Source organism: Salvia miltiorrhiza, chromosome 2 (genome assembly GCF_028751815.1).
Source record: "Salvia miltiorrhiza cultivar Shanhuang (shh) chromosome 2, IMPLAD_Smil_shh, whole genome shotgun sequence".
Lineage (NCBI taxonomy): Eukaryota > Viridiplantae > Streptophyta > Magnoliopsida > Lamiales > Lamiaceae > Salvia > Salvia miltiorrhiza.
In genome coordinates, this window is record NC_080388.1 from 74,529,046 (window position 1) to 74,544,022 (window position 14,977).

General features: G+C 36.1%; 4 protein-coding genes across 5 annotated transcripts; 2 read left to right on the forward strand and 2 right to left on the reverse strand.

The window, feature by feature from the left end:
* Positions 1–775: 775 nt before the first annotated feature.
* On the forward strand, positions 776–2,895 carry LOC131009368 (uncharacterized). 2 transcript variants are annotated; one of them, XM_057936663.1, is made up of 4 exons: positions 776–1,026; positions 1,261–1,910; positions 1,996–2,634; positions 2,721–2,895. In XM_057936663.1, the coding sequence occupies exons 2-4, from the start codon at positions 1,272–1,274 to the stop codon at positions 2,817–2,819; spliced, it is 1,377 nt and encodes a 458-aa protein (XP_057792646.1). In that variant the 5' UTR covers positions 776–1,026; positions 1,261–1,271; the 3' UTR covers positions 2,820–2,895. The 2 variants fall into 2 exon arrangements, with proteins under 2 accessions (XP_057792646.1, XP_057792647.1); XM_057936664.1 differs by having other exon boundaries at positions 776–995.
* An 878-nt stretch (positions 2,896–3,773) lies between these two features.
* On the reverse strand, positions 3,774–6,026 carry LOC131009998 (uncharacterized). Its single transcript, XM_057937393.1, has 3 exons — positions 5,397–6,026; positions 3,922–4,590; positions 3,774–3,839 (listed from the first exon to the last, which is right to left on the reverse strand). Exons 1-3 carry the CDS (start codon positions 6,024–6,026, stop codon positions 3,774–3,776), a joined length of 1,365 nt encoding a protein of 454 aa, XP_057793376.1.
* Positions 6,027–6,341: 315 nt separating this feature from the next.
* On the forward strand, positions 6,342–8,782 carry LOC131009999 (uncharacterized protein At2g39795, mitochondrial-like). Its single transcript, XM_057937394.1, has 3 exons — positions 6,342–6,668; positions 7,589–7,905; positions 8,551–8,782. Exons 1-3 carry the CDS (start codon positions 6,423–6,425, stop codon positions 8,780–8,782), a joined length of 795 nt encoding a protein of 264 aa, XP_057793377.1. The 5' UTR covers positions 6,342–6,422.
* A 967-nt stretch (positions 8,783–9,749) lies between these two features.
* On the reverse strand, positions 9,750–11,288 carry LOC131010001 (uncharacterized). The gene is made up of 3 exons (XM_057937395.1): positions 10,647–11,288; positions 9,928–10,578; positions 9,750–9,848 (listed from the first exon to the last, which is right to left on the reverse strand). The coding sequence occupies exons 1-3, from the start codon at positions 11,286–11,288 to the stop codon at positions 9,750–9,752; spliced, it is 1,392 nt and encodes a 463-aa protein (XP_057793378.1).
* Positions 11,289–14,977: the final 3,689 nt, after the last annotated feature.

Below are 14,977 nucleotides of genomic sequence, written 5' to 3' on the forward strand. Positions count from 1 at the left end.
TTATATTTTTTATGATCTTTCAATTTTGTTGCAATTTTTACCTAAAATTAGAGTTTAGTTGATAGTCGAAATTAAGTTAAATATATTAATTTTATTTTTTTAAACCTCCGAACTTCTTAATACAACTCACCTATACAAGATCAGATGAGATCCTCTGTCCCACAATATTGTGTGTACCACGTGTACCACTCTTCATTTCTTTATTTTATAAATTATTTTTTATAAAAATAAAAATAATTATATTATTATAAACTCTAATTAGTATTTATCATTGAAAAATTAAAATTTTAAAAATTATATACTCTAACTTTGAATTAATGAACCCAAATAATCTATTATTAATTCAAATAAATATAAAAAATAATTATAAACCCTAAATGGATGAGTGAACCCTTGTTAATTATCTTTATAATATATAAAAGCATAATAAATTAAAATGAAATAAAAAATAATTTATAAATATAAAGAAATGAAGAGTGGTACACGTGGTACACACTATATTTTGGGACAGAGGATCCCATTTGATACAAGATAGACCAACATCAGATGAATATTCAATTGCTAACTAAGATCTAATTTTTGTCAAAAGTCAAACTTGTGTGAAAATTGTAAAAAAAATATAAATTTATGTATGTTTTTGATTTAATTAAAAATTCAGGTAAAAATTATATAAAGTCGTATTTATTTTGCCATAACCCATTTTAAAAAATTCGAAATAAAAGTGAATTTATTGACTGTTGGTCAATGCCATATTGTCTGTTCCAAGCTTTCAGAGCAAGCTTGAAGCTGCGACCATAATTTACTGTTCCAAGTTTTCAGAGCAAAGCTTGAAGCTACTTTTTTTCTATATTCCACTCGCCACCGCTTCTCGCCTTCCCGACTGCCACCGGAGCTCCGCCGCGCTCAGCCACCGTCTGCTGCGTTTTTTTCCGTATCTCAGGCTCCACGCCATCCTATTTTCATCAAAAACCTCTGTTGTCGAGCTTCACTCGCCGGTAACCCTAATCCCCTTTCCTCTGTGATTAGGTAAGTCGTGATTCTAGATTTATAGATCTAAACCTCTTTAAATTCTTCTTTTTAGCTATAACCGAATTTATTTCTTTTAATTAGAAAATTGTACTTGTAAATGACTCCAGCTCTTCTGTCTCGTAATTCTAGGTTAGATAAATATCATCATGATTATAATCCGTTTATGGCTTCAATTGCAAAATACTATAAATCTCTACCTTTTACTTTGCATTTTACATCCTGCCTTTGTAGAATCGCCGAAAATGTCTGATGCTGAAGAAGTAAAGGTCTCACTGAAAGTGATGATGAACAAACAGAAATCCAAGGTGCTATTTGCAGAATCCGACAGCGATTTTGTAGACATTTTGTTGAGCTTCTTGACTTTGCCGTTGGGAAGAACTGTGAAAGTTCTGGAGAAACACTACGGAGATGAGGCACCCACCATTGGAAGCTTAAACAATTTGTACCGCAGCTTAGCAAATCTTGACAGCTCCCATTTTGTGACGGAGGGTGCTAAGCAGACTCTGCTAGATTCAGCAAGTTCATTCGAAGATAAATACAAAATGCTGAAAGTGGATATCAGTGATTCTCCGCCTGCCGAATACTTCGTTTGTAGCAGCTGTGCTAACAGGAGATTGCGTTGTGACAGCATCTACTATGATAGCATTTCTTGTTATTATTGCGAGGATACGATGAGTAAAGAAGTAGTTGAGAAGAGTTGTGAAGCTGATGGTCCTAGTGATGGCGTTTTCACCAAGCATACATCATCTTTCCTAATCTCCAATGATCTGCACATACTACCAAAGAATGCAAGATTCTTAACAACAGTCGGAATTCTTGGCATTACTGTTACAGACATGGATAATGCTGTGTCAATCAAAGTGGATTTTGGGATTAGTGAGGTGAGGATCTTCATTCTCTAATTTCAATATTCTTCCTCATATTCTTGTTATCATCACTACTTAATTGTGTATATAATGTTGTTAGATTATGAAGTTGTTGAAGGCATCCTTGATGTCCCCAACTCCGCTGTCGGACCTCATCCTCAATAAATCTACAACACTGATGAATAACAGTACTCCAGTTGTGGAATCTCGAAGTAATCACTCCAGTAGGTATTTTTCTTTGAAAGTGATGATACAAAAATCTACAGGCAAGTTGCTGTATGCTCAAACTAACGAAGACTTTGTAGAGTTTCTATTTAATCTCCTCAGTATCCCACTAGGAAGAGTTGAGCACCTTCTAATTCTAAGCAGTGATAATATGTGTTTTAAGGCTATAAATAACTTGTATCGGAGCACCACCAATCTTATAGATGCCAAGCATTTCAAAAATGGAGATGTGAAAGATAGGCTAAGGTTACCAATGCTGCTTCATGGGTGTATGTCCAGTAACCTCATCATTCTTGGCTCTGTTGCAGAAGTATATTATCGCGACAGGAAATATAGTTCTGTTAAGTTTCCGAAAGGCAAGGGGATTTATCTCCAAAAATCACAATCCTATCTAGTTAAGGATGATTTGACTGTTGTACCCTATTGTTTTGTCACCATCCTTTCCAGTTTGAGAGAGCAGAAAATTCCTATATCTGATGTGGAAGAAGTGCAGCTGAAAATCGAATCGAAAGAGGTAATAGTACTATTTTAATTAATGATCTTTGCCATTTTTGTATATCTGGTAATCTTGTTTTGACCAAGTTTGTTAATTTGGTGCAGACTTTGAGTATATTGAAAGCGTCTCTTACATCGACTACGGTTCTCTCCGATGCGCTGCTCTCTCTTTTGCCCAAAAAACAACCAAAGAGAGAACTTTGAATCTGATCCATTGTTCCCAATATTGTTTTTCTGCACCTTAATTTTGTTGTCTTAATTAATAGCTTCAGTTTGGATTTCCCTTTTTCTAAGCAAACTTGCTGTAGATTTGTTTTACTCGTTTTGAATCTGGCTTGCCCTTCTTATCTGATCAAACATTTTGGCTAATGTATCCCAAACATTTTGGGTAATATTTTATCGTTTTGAATCTGGCCCTTTATTTATTTTGTTTGCTTTGTAATAATCTGTAAATAAAAGTTTGAGGTAACAATAACCTCCTTCCACCAAAATGCGAAGAGTGTACTTCTAAAATATTCAAATTAAAATAATAAAAATAAAAAATATTATTCATATAAAAATAATTGTACTTACTATTTTATTCTCGTAATTCACGGTCTGATTGTAAATTCTAGTTTTAAAAATCTGTAACTGATCACTTCTAGTCTTGAGTGAAGCACATTAGCAAATTCTACAATAGAAACAGATTTTTTAGAACATTTTACTAATATCAGTGGTACAAGCAAGAAATTACAGATTCACTCCCTTTTTTATGGGAAAGAAGCTAAAGAGAAATTAGTCCATGCTTAGATTTCAATATTTAGTTCTTGTGTATGCATTTTGAAAGAAATGGGGAATTTATGCATCAATTTAAAATGGTTTGAATAAAATAACCTCAACCACAAAGAATTGGGGAATTCATTATAAGTTACTGATTTCTTAATTTGCTAGATTTAAATTTGTATAGAGTATAACATCATGAACTACTAGCTTCCATAAAATCAGGATAATAAACAATTTGCAAAGACAATAGGTCAAAATGAATACATAGGAAAGGAAACTTCAAATAAAAGGCTATTAAGATAAAGCCAAGATTTTCACATATTGTAGCATAAAAACAGTAATTCCAACCAAGGATAAAAGTACTCAAACTTCTCTCTTTGATGGTTCCTTCACTATTCAACTGAGCAGAGCGACGGAGAGAGCAGTGGTGGATGTAAGAGATGCTTTCAGTATGCTCAAAGCCTGCACCAAATTAACAAAAATCCCTCTCAACATAAACAACTACTTATATACAAAAAACATCATCTTACACACATTATATTACCTCATTCAATCCGATTTGAACCTCGACTTCTCTGAGATCAGATACTGGGATTTTCTGCTCTTTGAGACTGTAAAGAACGGAGGCAATGCTAAAAGGTGTCACGGTTAAATCATCTGCAACCTTATAAGTTCGCGTTCCTTCAAGATAACTCCCTTGCCCATTGGGAAACTTAGTAGAAGGAAACAAACTGTAATAATTGCAGGCGAGATCAGCAAGAAACCTTTCTTCATTGAGGGGAAGAATGTGGTTTTCGGAGAGATAACCATGAGGTATGCTGGGCTTGATTAGCCTATTTTTTGCATCAGGATTCTTGAGATACTTGTCATGGATAAGATCAGCTGCGCTCTTGTACAAGCTGTCTATAGGTTTAAGGTTTGAGTTACGCGACAAAAGGGACACGACGCCTCCTAGTGGGATTACGAGGAAACTGAATAGAAACTCTACGAAATCTTCCTCAGCTTCAGCATACAGCAACTTGTTTGTGGACTTTTGTACCACAAGTTTTACATTCATCGTTTTGGAGTTTGAAATCAATGCGTTTGCAGCTGTTGATGGACTCTGATCTTCATATTTCCCTTCTGTAGAGCTCATTTCTAGCACTTCTTCGTCGAGTATGACGACGGACAATGGATTCGTGGAAATCAAGGATGCCTCGAGCAACTCCACGACCTATAACTTGCATAGTAAAACTGCGGGTTAATACTGTTTTATGTCCCAAACTTAAAGCGTTTACTATACGTCTCAACACTATTAAGGGCGTGTTTGATATTAGCTAATACAGTTAATACACTGTATTAGCTAATTTAGTACAGATCAGTCTAGTGTTTGGTGTTATTTAGTAATAATGCAGATGACCCGGTTTAAACCCAAGACCCAGTATTATTAATTCAGATTTCTTAGGATTAATAATATTACCTCCCCCTAGGATTAACTTAAACCAGTACTATATTCTATATTTAGCCATAATAGCAAACACCAACTCAGTATTAATAATCTGTCATTATCCATGCTAAATATCCTAGTTACAAATTATCCTACATAATCCTTTACTGAAAATCAAACGAGCCTTAGGGCGTGTTTGGTTTTGGGTTTTACAGCATATTAGTTAAGTTAATACAGAGTAGTAAAGAGTTTGGTATTCTATAACACTTATACGGACGACCCTGCGATATGTGAAGGCCCTGAGCTAAAAATCCGGATTACGCAGGATAATTAATACCGCCTCCCCCCTCGGATTACGCAGGATAATTAATACGGCTCTGCAATTGTGTCTATTTTTAAGCTTATCAAACCTAGAAATATGGATACCAAACGAAAATCATGATTAATTAACCATAATAGCAAACAACCAACCAATATTAGTAACACATATTTATCCACGCTAATAATCTAGTTTACTAACTATACTAACTAATCCCTTACCCAAAACCAAACACGCCCTAAGAGATAATAAACAAAATAGAATTAAGACTCACCTCAAATAATCCAAAGGTAATGTTGATCGTCTCGACCTCATCCATGTCAGTAACGCCAAGAACACTGACAATTTGCAAGAGCCCAGCATTAGGCATTATCTGCAAATCATCAGTAATCACAAAAGACGCCGTCGTCTTCGTGAAAACCCCATCACAACAAGGAACAATTTGGGCATCGTTCTCAGCTACTTCTCTTTTCATTCGATGACGATTGCAGCATCTGCATTTACCAGCATTGTCATAATACATGCTTGTGATCTGGAATCTATTGTTGCATTTGTTCGGACAAATATAATATTCCAACGGTGGGGAATCACTAACATCGAGCATTAGCTTTATGCATTCGGCATCGGATGAACTTCGTCGTGGATGCAGCAGAATCGACTTAGCACCTTTTGTCCAAAAATGGTGACCGTCAAGATTTGATAAACCGTTGTAGAGAGAGCTCAGGCTTCCATAAGATGTAGATTCATCATCTTCGTAGTGCTCCTTCAAGATTCTCACGATCGTTCCGAGTGGCAATGTGAGGAAGCTTAGCAACACATCTGCAATGCTGCTGTCAACTTCTACAAATAGAACCTTACCTTTCTTTTTATTCACCATAGCTTTGAATGAAAGCTTGATATCCATATTAGCATCATACAACCTTAAGATCATTGAAATCCTCTCTTACTTCTACTACTGCTCTTTTTCACAACCACATTGAATAAAAAACCCCTCTCCTATATTAGGGTTACTCTTTTTCTCCACAAAAATAAGTGAGTCTTCGAAATCGATGGGGCCATTAACTCTTAGTTAATTAATTTATTCCCCGTAAAAAAGGGAGTGAATTTAAATCTACAACACTTTTGTATATATCTTTAACTCTGATATTAGTAAAATGTTATAAAAAACACTGAAAGTTCGTGACAATTTACCAAAAACACTATTAACCCTAAAACTAAAACTGCAAAAACAATATGACGCCTCTCCTTCTCTCACTTCACAAAATCCTCATTTCTCCTTCTCTCTCCATCTCCACGAAAAATGGTCCTAAACAGCGTGATACGCAGAGCTTCGAGAGTCGTACCTTTGGCCATTAGGGCTTCCGCCGGAAGTCAGAGGTACCTGCACAACCACCATCATGGCGCAGCCGTTCGCGCCGCCGTCAATCAAACTTCACGCAATTTCTTTCCGAGGGTATTTCACCACTACTCCACCAAGCCCAAATCGGACGAGTTGCTCCTCCGAGTTCTCAAGTCCGAGATTATCGAGACTCAGACTGAAGAAGAGGTTTGAAATCTTTTTCAATTTCTATTTTTTCGTTTAGATTCTCAGATTTTTCCGTCCCTGAGATTGAAAGGGAAAATTTTGTTGTCTCTTTTGAATTCTTAGATTCTACATTTTGCTGACTGAAATTAGGTTCGATTTCTGATTAATTATTACAAAAATGGTTCACATGATCATTTTTGGAGATCTAGATAATTCTGAATGCTCTTTTAAATTAACTTGTTAGTGTTAGATTCTACATTTTGCTGACTGCAATTAGGTTCGATTTCTGATTAATTATTACAAAAATGATTGAGAAAATCATTCCACGTGATCATTTGTGAAGATCTATATAATTCTGAACGAGGCTGTTCAGTGTGAGTTTATTAAGTTGTTGCTTGTAGTTTTACTTGAAACAATCTACCACACCTGGAATATTTTATACGTAATTTATATAGTTTTTTGTTTATATTTTGATGAAATGCTCGTATTCTTTCGCTTACGATCTTCCTGTATGGGACAAGGACAATATGTAGCTTTAGGTTTGTATTCTGTTATTATGTTTGAAATGTATTATTCCAACTATATTTAATGATCTTCAGCTTTGGGGAATCATTGAGCTGCTAATTTTGTAGTTTCCTTTTTAAAGTAAGATTTTGATTGGAATTAAGTCTTCATGAAGGCAAGACTCACCTGTTAAGGCTGTCAAGTTATGCATCTCACCTTGCTTGATATGAAGACGTACTTACCTGAGATTTAAGAATGCATTGTTATAGTTAAAAACTTTTTACTAAACCTAATGGGATATGAGGGTATCTGTCACCGTGGTTGATTCGTTGCCCATCAATTTGATCTTGAAGAATTTTTGTGTATGTCTTCTCAACTTACAAGCTTGATTGAGAGGAGCTTATTTTAATTGTTCTCACATTTCGATTGTTTTATAGATCGAGATTCCCGAATCCTTCCCCTTCCACATCATAGACGTTCCTTGTCCTAAAGAGACTATAACACTGGTCAGAGAATATAATAGAGAAAACATCAGTGTTGAAGTCCAAATACCTGATGTCGGAATACCTGATGAGGATGATCGACAGATAACACAATATTGTTTGCCGATGCTCATTAAAGTCTCCAAGCCTAATTCACCGAGCTTAGAGTTTTCTTGCGGTGCTTATTTTGATGGGACTACTATTGATAGCATGAGCATCAAAGACCCCGAGGTCTCTGAGGATCAAATAGCATATGAAGGACCTGATTTTGGGTGAGTTCTACTTAGGGATGGCAACGGGCCGGATCTGGACCGGGTCTGGCCAATACCAGATCCAGATTCGTTTTCATATATTAGATCCAGATCCAGATCCGTGGATCTGAAAATTTTGGATCCAGATCCGCGGGTCCACGGGTCCAGATCCATGGATCTACTATTTTTAAATTAAATTGAAAAATTTCACAAAATCAACAACCTATAATTTCCATCATGAAAAATATAACACAAAATACTTTTATCTAATTACTTTTAGTTTTTATTCTTTTGAATATAATTTATTTATTATTTTTAATTTAGTTAATATTATTAGTAAACTAAATATAAAATATAAAAAATATATATAAAATAAAACGGATCCACGGGTCGGATCTGGGCCGGATTCGGATCTAAAATTTCAAGATCCAGATCCAGATCCGTTTTCAAAACTGAGATCCAGATTCAGATCTGTCGGGTCCAAAAAATTGAGATCCAGATCCATAAAAACGGATCTGGATCCATGGATCTGGACCGGGTCCAAGATCCACTGCCATCCCTAGTTCTACTTTTGACTAAATATATATTGGTTAATCTGATGGTATGTTGTTTGGCACTTCCTTGCAATGTGTCTGAAAGTCGTGGTTTGGTGATTGATTTTCTCAGGGATTTGGATGAGAATCTGCAGAAAGCCTTCCACAAGTATCTTGAAATCAGAGGAATCACACCTACCGTGACAGCTCTCTTGTGCAACCACATCAACTTAGATCAAGACTGTGTAGAGCGTTGGGTTAAGGAAGACCTTCATCTCATGTTTGATCCCGAGCCAATTGATGTAGAAGATGTCTGTCTCTCGCCATCAGGTATCACTTTTTATGGAAATGAACATATCTACTAACGTTTAAGAAAATAGTTAGTAGATATGTTAAGTAGAAATAATTGATTGTGGTTGAATGGAAATGAAGTTTAAGAAAATAGTTAGTAGATATGTTAAGTAGAAATAATTGACTGTGGTTGAATGGAAATGAAGTTTAAGAAAATAGTTAGTAGATATGTTAAGTAGAAAAAATTGACTGTGGTTGAATTGAGTGTGAGGTCATATGAAAATGAGTGATCTTAAGAAAATGAGATTATGTCTCAAAAATGAAAATGGTATACTTTTTATGAACGCCCAGAGGGATAATTATGGTACATTTTTTTATGGATGGATGTAGTATTTTCTTGGCGATGATATATTTTTCTGGCAATTCAATTGATTGATTTTGATTTCTGCATAACAATGTTCGCAAATTTTGGATTAGTTTAAAAATTCTACAAAATAAATAATTAAAAAAAAAAAACTGACTTGGCGAGAGCTTAAACCCACCTCGCAACGACTACATGTGTGTCGACCAAAGACACTCGGTCAAAACCGGGCTTTTTTGAATTAGCCCAAATGAGTCGGTTTTAATTGATTTGTGTATTTACTTATTAAGTTTCCTATTGTTATTGTATTGTATTTTCTGTTTTTTAATTCTCGAAATTTATAGATAGTTCCTTATTTTTTGGTTTTTTCAACCAATCCATATGTAGATTTTCCTTTTTCTAAGCAAACTTGCTGTGGATTTGTTTACTCGTTTTTAATCTGCCCTTCTTATCTATTCAAACATTTTGGCTATATATATATATATCTCGTTTGTGTAGAATATAACATCGTGAAGCATCCATAAAGTCATTTCAAACAGGATAATAAACAATTTGCAAAGACAATAGGTCAAAATGAATACATAGGAAAGGAAACTTCAAATAAAAGGCTTTTAATATAAGCCAAGATTGTCACATATTTGGAGCATAAAAACAGTAATTCCAACCAAGGATAAAAGTACTCAAACTTCTCTCTTTGATGGTTCCTTCACTACTTGACTGAGCAGAGCGTCGGAGAGAGCAGTGGTGGATGTAAGAGATGCTTTCAGTATGCTCAAAGCCTGCACCAAATTAACAAAATCCCTCCCAACATAAAAAACTTGTACAAAAACATAATTTAATTTACACACATTATATTACCTCTTTCAATCCGATTTGCAGCATCACTTCTTTGACATCAGATACTGGGATTTTCTGATCTTTGAGACCAGAAAGAATGGAGATAATGCAAAAAGGTGTCACGGTTAAATCATCTGCAATCTTATAAGTTCGCGGTCCTTTAAGATAACTCCCTTGCCCATTGGGAAACCTAGTAGAAGAACGCCAACCGCAACTGAAAATATTGTAGGGAGCAAGAAGAAGGCATTCTTTAGTGAGGGGAAGAATGTGGTTTTCGGAGAGATAACCATGAGGTATGCTGGGCTTGATTAGCCTATTTTTTGCATCAGGATTCTTGAAATACTTGTCATGGATAAGATCAGCTGCGCTCTTGTACAAGCTGTCTATAGGTTTAAGGTTTGAGTTACGCGACAAAAGGGACACAACTCCTCCTAGTGGGATTATAAGGAAACTGAACAGAAACTCTACGAAATCTTCCTCAGCTTCAGCATACAGCAACTTGTTCGTAGACTTTTGTACCATAAGTTTTAAATTCATCGTTTTGGAGTTTGAAATCGATGAAGTTCCATCTTCATAGATCCTTTTTGTAGAGCTCATTTTTGTTGTTTTCTTGAATATGAGATCAGACAATGGAGTCGGGGATGTCAAGGATGCCTTGAGCAAATCCATAACCTAATAGCATGGTAATTAAAATTAGCTAGAAAAAAAAAATCAAATAATCAAATAGGAACAAGACTCACATTAGGGAATCCAAAGGTGATGAGAATTGTCTCAGCCTCGTCCATGTCTGTAATGCCAAGCACGCTGACGATTTGAGAGAGCCCCGCATTAGGCATTATATGCAGATCATCGGTGATCAGAAACGACACTGTCGTCTTCGTAAAAACTCCATCCTCACAAGCAACTATTTGAGCATCATTATTATCTACTACTTCTTTTATAAGATTGCCTTTGCAGGAATTGCATTTACCAGTAATATCGTAAAACATGCTTATGCTACGGAGTCTAAGTTTATAGCATTCCTTCGAACAAACAAAATATTCAAATGGTGGGGAATCACTAATATCGAGCCCTAGCTTTTTACATTCAGCATCGGATGAACTTCGTGGATGCAGCAGAATCGACTTAGCACCTTCTGTCCAAAAATGGTCACTATCAAGATTTGCTAAACCGTTGTAGAGAGTGCTCAAGCTTCCAAAGGCGGGTGCATCGTCTCCGTAGTGCTTCTTCAAGATTCTCACGATCGTTCCGAGTGGCAATGTGAGAAAGCTTAGCAACACATCTGCAAAGCTGCTGTCAACTTCTGCAAATAGAACCTTCCCTTTCTTTTTATTCACCATAACTTTCAATGAAAACTTAATATCCTTACCAGCATGAGACATTTTGCTAGTATCAGTGGCTCAAGAAGAAATTAGAGATGAAGAAGACATTGAAAAGATTTACATTCACTCCCTTTTTAATGGAGAATAATTAAGTTAACGAAGAGTTATTAGTCTCTCTAATTTCCAAGACGGCCTTCTGCATTCTCCCCTTTTTACGAGCAGCAAATGAATAAACCAAGAGTTAATGGTCGCAACAATTTTCAAAAACCCAAAATTTGAAATACTAGTAATTAAGTAGTAATATGCTGCAACTTCAAAAAGGTTTGAAGATAATCACACGTAACAAATTTATAATGGGAAAAACATACTAACTACTACTTTTTACTCCTACCTTTGAATTCAATCCTATGTATTAAATTTTTATTTTTATTTATAAATTCACAAAGTAGAATAGGAATTGAACCGGTGGATCTTGACTATTGCCTCTTGGTTGATTTCTCTTTCTCCCATAAAAGGGAGAAAGATCTTGATATTATTAGTCTAAAATTTCATCCCTTGCACACTTGTTTTAGTAGCAGAATGTCTGACGATAAGGAGGAGGTTACGCTCTGTTTGAATGTGATGATTAATAAAGAGAGAAGTAAAGTACTCTTTGCAGAAGCAGATAACCATTTTGCTGACATTTTGTTAAGCTTCTTGACTTCCCCTTGCACCGGAGCACTGTCGATCTTATAGGCGACGAGCATTTCAAGAGCGCAAGTGTTAAGAATAGGCTCAAGTTACCTACACTGCCTCATGGGAGTGTGTCCAGAAACCTCTTTGTCTCCGAAAGGCAAGGGACCACGGTCGTATGTAGTTAAGGATGATTTAAGTGTCGAACCCTATTGTTTTGTCGCGCTCCTTTCCAGTTTTAGACAGCGGAGAATCCTGATATCTGATGTGGAAGAAGTGGAGCTGAAAATGAGATTGAAAGAGGTAATAAAATTTTGAAAGTGGTTATTGTGTTTAGATAAAATTTGTTAATTGGTGCAGATTTTGAACATATTGAAAGCGTCTCTTACATCGACTACGGTTCTCTCCGATGCTCTGCTCTCTCTTTTGCCCAAAAAACAACCAAAGAGAGAACTTTGAATCTGATCCATTCTTCCCAATATTTGTTTTTCTGCACCTTAATTTTGTTGGCTTAATTAATTGCTTCAGTTTGGATTTCCCTTTTTCTAAGCAAACTTGCTGTAGATTTGTTTTACTCGTTTTGAATCTGGCTTGCCTTTCTTATCTGATCAAACGTTTTGGCTAATATATATCCCAAACATTTGGCTAATATTTAATCGTTTTGAATCTGGCTTTGTAATCTGTAAATAAAGTTTGAGGTAACGATAACCTCCTTCCACTAAAATGAAAAGAGTGTTGTGTACTTTTTTTTTGTCCTTTGGGATGACCTAGTGGTTGGGGTGGTTGCCTGTTGTCCAAGTGGTCACAGATTCGAATACTCTCGGCCACAATAACCACTAGGTGGGGTGTGTGTGATTTGTATTATTTATAATGTAATTTCATCAAAAAAAAAAGAGTGTACTTTTAAAATATTCAAATTAAAATAATAAAAATAAAAAATATTATTCATATAAAAATAATTTTACTAACTATTTTATCCTCGTAATTCACGGTCTGATTGTAAATTCTGGTTTTAAGAATTTGTAATGCACTTCTAGTCTAGAGAGAAGCACAAATCCGTAAAGAACATACACAAAGAGGCTTCAAATTCATATCGCCAAGAATAAATCCATTAGCAAATTCTACAATAGAAACAGGTTCTTATAGAACATTTTACTAATATCAGTGGCAAAAGCAAGAAATTGCAGATTCACACCTTTTTTTATGGGAAAGAAGCTAAAGAGAAATTAGTCCATGCTTACATATTTAGTTCTTGTGTTTGCATTTCGAAAGAAATGGGGTATCTTTACAACAATTTCAAGTGGTTTGAATTGAATAACCTCATCTCCACAAAGAATTGGGGAATTCATATTATAAGTTACTGATTTCTTAATTTGCTAGATTTAAATTTGTATAGAATATAACATCATGCATGAACTACTAGCTTCCATAAAATCAGGATAATAAACAATTTGCAAAGGCTATTAATATAAGCCAACACTGTCACATATATTAGAGCATAAAACCAGTAATTCCAACCAAGGATAAAAGTACTCAAAATTCTCTCTTTGATGGTTCCTGTTAGTAAAAAATGGAAGTAGGTAAGCCACCTACCACCTCCCACTCTTTGCCACCTACCACCATCTGCCACCTACCACCTCTCATCCCCTATAAAATCCTTCCTCGCAGCAGCAACACAACACAACACCAAAATCACAACCATAGCTATCTAGAGAGAGATAGAAATAGAGAGAGAAAAAATCTTGTGAGATAAAACTTCAGTGTGGAAGTTATACACGAGTGATAAAAGAGAGTTGAGAGATAGCCTCTGCGTAGGCAGATACAAAATACAGTGTGATATTTTGTTGTACTCCTCCTTTTGAGATTCTCTAATATATTGGTGTGGGTCCGTGGACGTAGGCAGTTTGGCCGAACCACGTTAAAAATATCGGTGTCATTTTTTTTTTTCTCGTTTCATATCGGTCGATATCCAAAATTTTGCGTCACACTAGATCCAGGGCGGAATTAGTTGCGTCTAATTTCCTAACAACTGGTATCAAAGCGATATAAGGCAAGATTGGTAGTCAAAGGTTTCCAACAGGAATCCAACTGGTATCAAAGCGAAATTTTTTTTTCTTGCGCTGGTACTATTCACGTGAATAGTGAATTCGTGAATAGTAAATTTTGCGAACAGTGTTTCGTGCGCAACGGTAATTATTCTTTTAAAATTCTTAGTATGCTCTGTGGTTGCAGTGTAAACTGAACCTCCACATCAGAAACGAATTTTTTGAGAAAATTATCGTGTTTTTTGATCGAGTGGGAGCAATGTCGACAGACGATAAAATTTCCAAAATGGAAAAATTCAATGGTGTGAATTTTGGATTTTGGAAAATGCAAATGGAGGATTACTTGTACCAGAAGGACCTGTATAAGCCCTTGAAGGAAAAGCCAGTGGATATGAAGGACGACGAGTGGGAGGTGCTTGATCGAAAAGCACTCGGCGCAATCAGACTGACCTTGTCAAAGTCAGTCGCCTTCAACATAAAGCATGAGAAGACAACAGCGTCTCTTATGAAAGCTTTATCCAGCATGTACGAGCAGCCGTCTGCAGCAAATAAAGTTCATTTGATCAAGAAATTGTTCAATATGAAAATGACGGAGAGCGGAAGATTTGGAGAACATTTGAACGAGTTCAACGAAGTGACGGACCAACTTACCACGGTGGACATCAAATTCGATGATGAGGTCCGGGCTTTGTTAATTCTTGGGCAGTTACCTGAGAGCTGGAATGGCACAGTCACGGCCATTAGCAGCTCTGCCGGTAAGTCCAAAATGAAGTTCGATGATGTCGTGAGCATGATCTTAACCGAGGAGATCCGGAGGCAGTCAGATGTAGTCTCCACTTCAGGTGCCGCTTTAAATGCAGAAAGCAGAGGCAGAAACTCAAACAGAAGTCAAGGGCGTGGACGGAGCAAGTCAAGGAATGGCAGGCAGAGCTCCAGGATCCACAAGAATTCCAACAAATCAAAGTCTGTTGAATGTTGGAACTGTGGTCAGGTCGGACACTACAGAACGCAGTGTAAAGTACCTTCAAAGGG